A 10074-nucleotide genomic window follows, 5' to 3' on the forward strand; every position below is an offset into this window, starting at 1 on the left:
ATTTTGTGAATATCGTAAGTTTAACTGACTAGATGATATTCGTCTTTGTTGACCTCTGTCTTACATATAAGATGGCGAAACAAATCACTCTCAAATACAGAGAGGTCACATGAAAACATGCTGGAGTTTTCAAAAGCTGTCTCTAACGTTTGTTTCAATAATTTTTATTATATTTTCTGGTTTTAATGTTGATTTTAAAAGAGATCATACTAATATATTTACATAAATGCTAATTTTATAACTTAAGTGTATTAAATTTTTAATGATAAAACATTTCAAAACACTATAGACAAAAAGTTAAGTTCATTAAATAAAATTAATTTAATTTTTTTTCACGATATATTTAGTTTTGGGTTTATTACCCGAAATAAATTAGAATTTTAAAGTTAAAAATCTTAATAATAGTAATTACTATAGAATAAAGAAAACAGTTGTGAAAGCTCTTTTAATCCATTGTTTAATTAAAGTTTCATTAATATTTTTACACCAGAATCAGAGACTGTGGTCAGATGGTGATTAATTTGAGGACAAAATCTAATAGGATGAAATTACCGGAATTCAAATTTCGAAAACCACTGGAAAATTAATATTTTGGTATCGTTAGAGATAACTAGTCTGAACTCATTTTTGTGGATGTCAGAATACTTTTATATAATTCAAAAAATGCTTTTCACCAGAAATTATGGGGTTTAAACCCCAAGAAACGCAAATTATATAAATTACGAAAAAATGGTTACAACAAATCTTCATATCATCAACATTACACATGACATATCATTGAGTATAGATCTCATAAAATAGCTCGGAAAGGCGCAATCATACGTGAAAAGTTCTCATGTATTCTTATATGGTGGCAAAATTATCGACCTTGATATTTCTCAGCATAGAAAACAATTTTGATCCATCTGCCACTTAAATCCCAAAGTATATAATCTATGAATTTTACTTCTTCCCCATTTTATTTTTGATTTATGCGCTTTATATCTCCCCCACAATCCACATTATCCTTTTCATCATTTAAGTCCAAATCGAAACGCGTCCAATATGTAACCATGATGTAAACATGTAAATATTAGGCATACTTTTCCAGACGGTCGCAACGATAACTTTTTTTTGTCACCCTAATTGGGACAAAAGTCTTTGCTTAGTTGCCTGTGATCAAAGTTACATAGTTAATTAAGCAATGACCAATTCTTTCTCCCCTTGCCAATGCAAAAAGGAGATCATAACAACCGAAACTCAACATCAGTTAAATTAAAAAGGATGAGGAAGACAGATCCGGGTGGATTCGAACCACCAACCTCTCATAATGAGAGCTCTACCATTTTGAGCTTACAGATCTACTAATACAAACCTTTCCGCGTTAGCAAGGCATATGAACTTTTCAAACTTTTTCCACATGGAAGCAAAAACCCATTCGCAAAAGAGCCCTATGCACAATAAAGAAAAGTCTACTATCAAATTGGATATGGATCAAGATTTAAAGCCTGGTTTAAGATTAAAAAAATTTCAACTATGAATTACTGTTAATAACATTAAACACCAAAGTTGTAACTGAGATTTAAGAAAAAACGATATATAGATAGAAAGTATATAATCAATTACTATAGAACAACATCCGATGTTAACATTCAAAATCTTAGTGCAACAATATAACTGTAGTATACTATTCAAGGTTTACAACATTAGTTAATAACATACAAGAGCCGTGGGGTAACATAAGTAAAACATCAGACACTTGGTTCGAAAACAAACTTCTCATTCAGAACTCTTCAAAGCCATTTGCAACTCTAGGAATCCTAGAGTACGATATGCTTACAATATGGTACAATGTAATAACTATCTACTATTCCTCAAGTTAATTCAAATTCTCAGATCAATGCTAAGTCTGGAGATATAAATTAATACGAATACTTGGCCGATATAATATTTTTGGAGAATGATTGAGTAGTACCGATGATTTAATAATGAGCCAAATAAAAGCCGATTAGATGTCAATGGATGTATTAGTAATGCGAATAAATAATTGAAAGTACCTTTTGGTCTCCATGGAGTATGTTGAACTTGGTTATGCAGGTACTCGACTCCAGATCCAATAGTAGTGATTCGAATCAATTCAAAATATGTCTGTGAATCGAGATATTTTGGTGATTTGAGATATGAGTGTGTGAGTGTGATAGTGAGAGCAGAGTGCAAAAGACACAAAGGAGGTGAGGGGAGAACCCGGGCTATAAAAATATGTTCCCCGTGCGAACTCCCCTCACAACAACACGAAACAGTTATTTTTTTATTAGGGATATTTTGTGTGACCTGCCATGCAAGCGCACCTGTCATGGCAAAGGTCGGATGACAAAGATGCTAATTCAGAACTCAAGCCCTCTCTCATCAGAAAGGCTGTATCGTCCCTAAACAAACATCTCATACATCCTATCACTCAATTTCAATTTCACATATCTGCCATCCTCTTCCTCTTCGCTCTTCTCTAATCCTTCATCAAAACGCAACGAAATTCTCAGATCCGGCGAGGTTAGCGGCCGAGGTCATGATGCGAGATCAGATCTGAGATTCCGAAAGCAACAAATAAATGAGATTACAACAGAATTCAATCGAAATAAACGACTCACAACGATCAGATCAAAGATGCGATAGGCATAATTACCAGCTCTTCAACCAATCGTCGGAGATATTAATCAGCCGCTGGGATCAGTCTTCTCGCCGTGATTTAAACCGGATCCACTGGATACATACGGATACGACGCCGATCTGAGAGCCGAATTTGCGACGAACTTCATCGGAGAGACTTCGATACATCGACGAACACGAGAGATGTAGCGAAAAAGTTGAACGAATCATAACAAACGCGGGTATATGAAAACCTACAGAGATCAATTCGCTACTTTTATACAGTGTTAGGACTATTGGACGGACTAGATCACATTAATAGATATAAGATCAACGGTCTATGTGGGTTACGTGTTTAGGGGCGTTTTTAATGAGAGGCGGTTGTTTTACACATAAAATAGATAACGATTAAATTAATTAAAGGAAAATGGCCAGCTAATATGTGTTGTTGGATTTCATTGTCTTACCTAATCACGTTTACTTTAGTGCTCCCTTTACTTTATTGGGAAAAAAATCTGAAATTTTCCTAGCGATTTTTTTATTTTATTTTGCCTTCTTCTTGAAGATTTTTTTTTTTGTCGGGTTTATTATGCTATTAGAAACAACTAGAAATATTACATAGACGATATTACAGCTGCGTCGTCTGGGATTCGAACCCAGACTTAGGTGTAGAAGCCTTTAAACCTTGACCACTAAGCCACGGTGCTTCCACTCTTCCCGGCGATTTACATCACGGCTTTTCCATATATTTTTGTTAATTTATTTTCTATCAAAGAAAGTCAGAAACGCATTATTTTTCTATAGGAGAAATATTAGGCTCCTTCTAGATAAATCGTCTACTTTCTTTGCTGCTTTTGATAACGGCCAATGTAGTTAACTGGCTTGACATAAAGCCATGAAGGTAACTGGGCCAATACAAAGCCCATAATCAAATCGCGTTGTCTCTCTATCGGACTGTAATCAAACCATTACCTGTGTGTAGTAGCATGTGATTTTGTTGTGGTTATGTGGCTGGTTTGCCAATGTTGGAACCAGGTTTCACTACGCTCCAAATTCGGTTTGAGATCTTGATCCAAACGTGACAAAACCTAAATTAAGCACTATTGAAACTCAAGAAGAAACCATAGTCCACGATAGTCAAGGTCCACTCGTACTGAAAGAGTCTTACATGATGAGATGCGGAGTATAAACCGTAACAAGAACATAATGGATTTGTCACTCCAATTAGACCATAAATTTGTATATATTCATAAACCATAGAAACACAATCAAGAAGACAAGAGTAGCTCCTTTGAGTTATGTTGAAATCTAAAGACTGAAGAGAAACATTATGAGGATCACCTTCACACTGAAGACTAATCTAATAGCTTCTCTAGAAGTCTTCATGTGGATTACTATTAATATTAGCATTCTTGTTTCCTGTTTGAGATCCACTACCTCTAATCTCAGCATAACCTGGAGGCAGTTTCGGCGGATGAACAACAGGCATGTTAGGAGAAGACTCGCTGTTGCTACCAGAAGGTCTGAAGGTCCAGTTGATAGTGCTGATACCTGAAGAAGAAGATGGATTTGAAGGGAACTGGCTATGCTGTCTTAGATAACTAGGCAATGTGTCCTTATCGTCGAGCTGCTGCTTATCAAAGTCCAGAGCACTGGGTTTTGCTGCTGGCTCGCTTATCATATCCCCTGGGTTGGCAGTTCCAAACAGCCAAGGCTGTCTGAATTTCGGGTGCTTATCTTCTTTGCCTTTGGGCTGTTGCTGGTGTGGATGATCTGAACTTTCTACGGGCTTAACCAATGGCTTCTCTCTGTCCACGAAACTCGGTTCAGGTGGATCCACGGCTCTTGGGGTTGTTGAGCGGGTTGTGGAGATAGTGGTCGTGGGGAATGCTTTCTCCGGCGGGACGGCTGGTGTGTAATTAGAAGGGAGAAGATCGTCCCAATTCTCAAGGAGTTCCTTGTAGACTTTGCGCAGGGTTACCTCGGTGAGTCCAGTTATTTTACAAATCTCAGCTTGGGTCTTTCTTTTATCCTCAAGCTGGCAAGCTAGATAGATAGCAGCTGCAGAGATGCTGATGGGGTTTCTACGGGTGCAGAAGCATTTGTTGATCACGACTTCTCCTATATGAGTCGCCAGTTCCTAGGAAGAAGAAGATACAGGTTCAGGCACTGATAGATAGATACACTATCTGTTTAAGTCTAGTTGACACACTACCTGAGCAGACTTGTTAAGCTGAAGGAGGGTGCAGAACCTCGGCATATGAACCGATATAGAGTTGCTGTTGATTGGTTGACTCAGCTGTAAAGCTTCTCCTAAGATCTTGATGTATTTCCCAATCTCCTTCTGCTGTACATTGGCTGCAATTGAGATCTCCTATTGGTTCAAAGCATTAGACAAAAGAAGCCAAAACCAGATAAAAAAATAGAAAATAGAATCTGCAATATTACCTGAAGAGTTCTAGGCTCCTGAGCTTCTCTAATAGCTTGAACAAGACAAGCAGTGGCTAACGCTTCGACGCTTCTGTTCCTCAAGCAAGTAGCCGAGCAGCAATCCCTAAACAACTGAAAAGCATGTTCAGAGATATCGCAATCCAACCCTAGAATCGACGCCACGTCTATGATCTGCATATAAGCCCTAAGGTTATCCACCACAACCACCGTCGACGAGTTCGTCGAGCTCGAAGCGAGCTCCAGTGTTCGTTCCAGCTCGGCGAGGTGACCGGAGAAGGAGAGGGAGGAGCGAGCGAAGATCGGGGTGGGCTCTAAGGACCAGGTGGAGAAGGCGGTGATGAACCCCGTCGGCTCGAACGGATCTTCTTCTTCCTCGTCGTCTTCGTCGCCGTGGGGAGACGGTTGCGACGCGGGGGGTTGGAGATCGGGAGTGACGAGGCAGAGAGGAGTGTCTTGCGCGCGGAGATGGAAGAGGTGGTGGTGGTTTTGCGTCTGGCGTTCTTCCACCACGCGGCCGCATGAGGAGCACTCCGTTATCGATCTGCCGGAGCTCGTCGTTGCGCACCGTCCTTGCGACGACGAACAGTACGGACACTTCATTTTCTTTTCGCCGGCGTGTTTCGGTTTATGTGTGTTTGTGTTAATAAACGCTACGAGAGTAGAAATAGTAAACCGGGTAGAACTTTTTTGTTTTGTTAACCGGGAGTATCAATTTGAGTCTGGACCGGAACTCAACTGATCCTTAAAATCAAAGTAAAGTGTTGACACTTGACAGTGTGCGAGAATCAGATACTATGGCACATATTCAAATCTCCCAAATATAGAAGATCTCAGAAGAAGAAGAATATATTATAAGGATCCATGTTTCTACATACACATATAATTATGAAAGTAGCTGTATGTGATTACCAATCGATAGAATCTCAAAAGGAGCTATTGATTCTCTCAAAATGAATTACTCATTTGATAGTTCATCTTTTGGCTTCAGCAAGTAGAAATGATCTTAGGATTATATGTAGTAAATGTGTGTTACAAATATATCATCAGCCTAGCTACTTGCTGCTGGCTTGTGTAGAATCTTCTTGAAGCTTCTTCCCAGTTCCCTTGCACTCTGAGCACCAAACCCAACAGAATTAATTAGTAGTTTAGATGAATTATCCCATTCAATAAATGCAAGAAGTTAACTTCGAATGATGGAAACCATACTTGACTAACCAACCAACTTATTCTACAAGTGGGGTTTTTGCAATAATTGCAACAAGAAACATAAACCGAAAGCTATAGGCTATCTAGAATTATTAGAGCTGTCATAACATGTTTTCTAAGCAAGGCTGAATCACATGCTAAGAATGTTACTGAAACATACTCAATCTCCAGAATCATTAGTCCTAATTGTTAAAACGTATGGTATTTCAATGTGATCGTATATACATATGTATCAGATTGCATTCTGTCTTTAACATGTAACATGTAAATCACTTGCAGAGTATCAGTAAATCTCAGTCCAGAATAACCACCTAAGTCGACTCGTACACATGAAGTCAAGATACCAAATTAAAGATTACTATGTACTACATCACATTTATAGAAACTATGAAGAGAGTCTGAGGTTACTGCAACTAGAGGTAAAACCTACCATCCGTTCAAAATGTATCTACTGATTCTGAAGTCACAAATCTACTACCAGAGAATCCATTCAAAAAAAAGCACTAAACTTTAAATCAAGAGACATCACCATTGATCTGGTAGGAGTACGATCAAGAGAAATTTTCTGAGCCACCGACATCTTGGCGATTTCAGAAATAGCAGCGTCTCTAACCCCAGTAACATCACTGATAAGCTCTTCGTAAGCAGCAACAAACGCCTTTTGCCAAAACTCAGGCAACTTGATCCGACGACTGTTAGTGTACACATCCCACATATGCTTCACTACTTTCTCCCTCTCCTCCATTTCCTACAAAACCCACAAAACTCACTCAGTATCAAAATCTAGACAAGAGATGAGCAGACAAAGAGGGAGAAGTAAAGAGTTAAAACCAGAACGTCGAGATTCTCATGGTTTGTTGGGATCCCGATATCTTCCGATAACAGGTTTAGATTCTCGGTGGATAACCGGAGAGTGACTGTACCGGTGAACATAGACCAAAAAGCAAGAAGCATAAGAGCAGCAAAGGCACAGAACTTGTAACGACCTCTTCCAAACAAGACCGAATCGGAGCTATCCTTCTTCGGATTTGTCGCCGTCGCCGGCAAGACATCGTCCTCCTTCATCTCGATCTCAACGGTTTAACACACTCAACAACTTTGCGTGGTGGTGAGGATTAGAGCAAAAACCTGAGCTCAGTTTCAGTACATTCAGTGTCGGCTCGATTTTGATCTGAGCACAAGTACACACTCTCTCTCTTTCACTATTAACTGGGGGCCTTTGTTTGCTCGTAACTGTCAACATACGAGCCGTTGATCTAGAATTGGTAATTAATACCAAAAATTCTGAGCAGATCTAACCGTTGGTTTATAGTTTGATAAAAGCCACACACAAATAAGACTAAACGGCGTTGTATCAAATACTAAAAAAGGTAGTCGCTTTCATTTAAAGAAGAAAAAAAGTTCAAACGGTGCCGTTTTCGCCGCGTACTTTATGATCACCGTCTCTTTGAAAAAGTGCTTCGATCTCTTCAAGCGACTTTCCTTTCGTCTCCGGCATTAGGAAGAAGAAGAAGTTCCACGCCACCGCCGCTACTCCGGCGAACATAAAGAAAGCTCCGCCGGTGGTTATCGCCTTAGTCAACGACAAAAACGACATCGACACAGTAGCGTTCATTACTCTGTTCACCGCAACGCCGAGACTCGCTCCTTGGGCTCTAAGCTTCAACGGGAACACCTCGGAGCTGTAGACCCAAGTTATTGGGCCAAGCCCGATAGAGAAAACTGCTACGAAACTATAAGCCGAAACTATGCTCAGCACCAAAGCCCAAGCTAGTTTCCCGCCAGAGTTCTGGGCCATCGTAAGCCCAAATCCTAACATCGTCAGCGCGCAAACCATTCCTCCAACGCTCGTCAACAAAAGCTTCCTCCGACCTACCTTGTCAAGCAAAAAAGTCGCCGTGAAAATAAACGTCGTTTTCATTATTCCGACACCGATTGTAACTAAGAAAAGTTTGTCTTTTGCCGTGATTCCCGCTCTCTTGAAGATCTTCGGACCGTATAAAAGAACAGCTTCGATTCCCGTCGCGTGTTGGAAGAAATGAATCCCTAGAGCGGTTAAAAGAACTCGTCTTACCGCAGGAGTAGGTCTTAAAATGAGCTCTTTCCACACACCTTCACCGTGAGTCTTCTTGTTCTCCATTTTCACCACTTCTTCCTCGCACTTAGGGTCGATTCCTGCAGCCGTTTTGATGTCTTGAAACCGTACTTTCGCCTCTTCTGGCGAGTTTGATACCAAGTCTAGTATCCTCTTGCCCTCTCCGAGACGGCCTTGTAGAATCAACCAACGTGGAGATTCTGGCATTTTTAAGATCCCGAACGCTAGCACTAGCGAAGGAACCGCGGCGATACCGAGCATCAGCCTCCAGCCTATATGCATTGGTAGCTTGGAGAAGAAGTAGTTCACTAGGTAACCTAGTAGAATTCCTATACTGATGCAGAGATGCGGGAGGGAAGCTAAGAGTCCTCTATGTGAAGCGGTTGCTATCTCGGCTGAGTAAACCGGAGCAACCATTAGAGCAAAACCAACTCCGAGTCCGGCTGTGCATCTACCGGTAAGGAGTACAGGATAACTTGGACCCCAGCCCATGAGTATCGAGCCCAACATGAAGAGTATTGAGGCCAAGACGATTGTGTAACGTCGTCCGATTATGTCCGACGTTCTTCCGGCGAGTAATGATCCGACGAGTGCACAAAGGTTGAGAATACCGGTGAGAACTTCGATCTGAACATCGTTTGTCTTCAACTCTTCTTCTATAAACACCATCGCTCCACTCATAACACCAGTATCTATACACAAATGTATATCATCAGTTCTCATGATCATAAAACAAAACATATTAAATTTTTTTAATTACTTTGAAAAGTAAAATTTCAATGATATACAAACATATTTATAATTTTTGGAGATTTCTTAAAATATATTTACCATAACCAAAGATGATGGAGATGATGGAGGCGACAATAGCACATTGAAGTGCGTATCTATTAACTCCTGTCGGCTTCTCGGTCAGATTCTCGACCGTCTTCTCGGTCGGATTCTCGCCTGATACTTGATCGGTCATGATTAATTCACGAGCAAGTATTTAGAAAACTATAGAGTATGTAAACTTTAAGTAATTAGTGTATCTCCCAATTGTATGCTTTTGTCTGAAAGTTAGTTATGAGTTTGGTTCTTCAACTCTCTCACACTACCAAAGAAGATACGTTGATTATATATAGAAAAAAATAGATGACAACACATAGAAGAAGACTGTACTCGTGAAAGCCACAAGCTTGAAAAAGGATTTAGTTATTTGAATCCAGTGGACAAGGGTCAATCACAACTTCTACTTTGTGTATATTAATAGAAGTTTGGTTTGCGATCAATTACTTAAGACCAGATCAATGACTTTAATTACGGACATTATTGTAATTAATAAATAATAGTTTGATCCGATATGACTCTAAACTTGGAAGTCTGATGTGTCCTTAAAATTGATCGGTGACATATACTCCTAGTTAACTTCTCATTTTGGATAAGAACGTACGTATCTATAACCAAATTGACTTCTTGGGGTACTGTACTGATCTGAACGTGAAATTTGACCAGCAAAGATTTTTCTGATGAGAAGATATGGGTACACGGCACGAGACTGTTGATATTGGATGAGAACTATTTTTAAATATTTGCTTTTTATTTTTATTATCGTGAAATTTCTATAAATTTATGTAACCAGACAAAAAAAATATTTGGCTGGATTCATAGAATCAAAGGTCAGCGATGGAGAGTGTAAAACGTCATGGGTCCGGTCCATT

General features: G+C 39.6%; 3 protein-coding genes and 1 long non-coding RNA gene across 4 annotated transcripts; all 4 read right to left on the reverse strand.

Annotated features, from left to right (window-relative positions):
• Nucleotides 1–1560: 1560 nt before the first annotated feature.
• Nucleotides 1561–3276, reverse strand: LOC108841607 (uncharacterized). The gene is made up of 2 exons (XR_001948156.2): nucleotides 2660–3276; nucleotides 1561–2559 (listed from the first exon to the last, which is right to left on the reverse strand). It is a non-coding gene; the product is annotated as an uncharacterized LOC108841607 (long non-coding RNA).
• A 456-nt stretch (nucleotides 3277–3732) lies between these two features.
• LOC108841609 (plant-specific TFIIB-related protein 1-like) lies at nucleotides 3733–5708 on the reverse strand. Its single transcript, XM_018614345.2, has 3 exons — nucleotides 5071–5708; nucleotides 4838–4996; nucleotides 3733–4762 (listed from the first exon to the last, which is right to left on the reverse strand). Exons 1-3 carry the CDS (start codon nucleotides 5671–5673, stop codon nucleotides 3995–3997), a joined length of 1530 nt encoding a protein of 509 aa, XP_018469847.2. The 5' UTR covers nucleotides 5674–5708; the 3' UTR covers nucleotides 3733–3994.
• Nucleotides 5709–5901: 193 nt separating this feature from the next.
• Nucleotides 5902–7344, reverse strand: LOC108841610 (uncharacterized). The gene is made up of 3 exons (XM_018614360.2): nucleotides 7111–7344; nucleotides 6809–7027; nucleotides 5902–6184 (listed from the first exon to the last, which is right to left on the reverse strand). The coding sequence occupies exons 1-3, from the start codon at nucleotides 7342–7344 to the stop codon at nucleotides 6122–6124; spliced, it is 516 nt and encodes a 171-aa protein (XP_018469862.1). The 3' UTR covers nucleotides 5902–6121.
• A 329-nt stretch (nucleotides 7345–7673) lies between these two features.
• Nucleotides 7674–9646, reverse strand: LOC108841608 (probable polyol transporter 6). The gene is made up of 2 exons (XM_018614357.2): nucleotides 9206–9646; nucleotides 7674–9066 (listed from the first exon to the last, which is right to left on the reverse strand). Exons 1-2 carry the CDS (start codon nucleotides 9339–9341, stop codon nucleotides 7682–7684), a joined length of 1521 nt encoding a protein of 506 aa, XP_018469859.1. The 5' UTR covers nucleotides 9342–9646; the 3' UTR covers nucleotides 7674–7681.
• Between the last annotated feature and the right edge of the window lie 428 nt (nucleotides 9647–10074).

The sequence above is a fragment of the Raphanus sativus genome, chromosome 2 (genome assembly GCF_000801105.2).
Source record: "Raphanus sativus cultivar WK10039 chromosome 2, ASM80110v3, whole genome shotgun sequence".
In the NCBI taxonomy this organism is placed as follows: domain Eukaryota; kingdom Viridiplantae; phylum Streptophyta; class Magnoliopsida; order Brassicales; family Brassicaceae; genus Raphanus; species Raphanus sativus.

What these genes read in the sequence shown, in the direction of transcription:
- LOC108841610 (XM_018614360.2), bottom strand. Translation starts at nt 7,344, where the DNA reads ATGAAGGAGGACGATGTCTTGCCGGCGACGGCGACAAATCCGAAGAAG. An exon ending in ATGAGAATCTCGACGTTCTG is followed by an intron (nt 7,028 to 7,110) that starts GTTTTAACTCTT and finishes TGGGTTTTGTAG; the next exon opens with GAAATGGAGGAGAGGGAGAA. An exon ending in GTACTCCTACCAGATCAATG is followed by an intron (nt 6,185 to 6,808) that starts GTGATGTCTCTT and finishes TTTGGTGCTCAG; the next exon opens with AGTGCAAGGGAACTGGGAAG.
- LOC108841609 (XM_018614345.2), bottom strand. Translation starts at nt 5,673, where the DNA reads ATGAAGTGTCCGTACTGTTCGTCGTCGCAAGGACGGTGCGCAACGACG. An exon ending in AGGAGCCTAGAACTCTTCAG is followed by an intron (nt 4,997 to 5,070) that starts GTAATATTGCAG and finishes TTGAACCAATAG; the next exon opens with GAGATCTCAATTGCAGCCAA. An exon ending in AGCTTAACAAGTCTGCTCAG is followed by an intron (nt 4,763 to 4,837) that starts GTAGTGTGTCAA and finishes TCTTCTTCCTAG; the next exon opens with GAACTGGCGACTCATATAGG.
- LOC108841608 (XM_018614357.2), bottom strand. Translation starts at nt 9,341, where the DNA reads ATGACCGATCAAGTATCAGGCGAGAATCCGACCGAGAAGACGGTCGAG. An exon ending in CTCCATCATCTTTGGTTATG is followed by an intron (nt 9,067 to 9,205) that starts GTAAATATATTT and finishes ATTTGTGTATAG; the next exon opens with ATACTGGTGTTATGAGTGGA.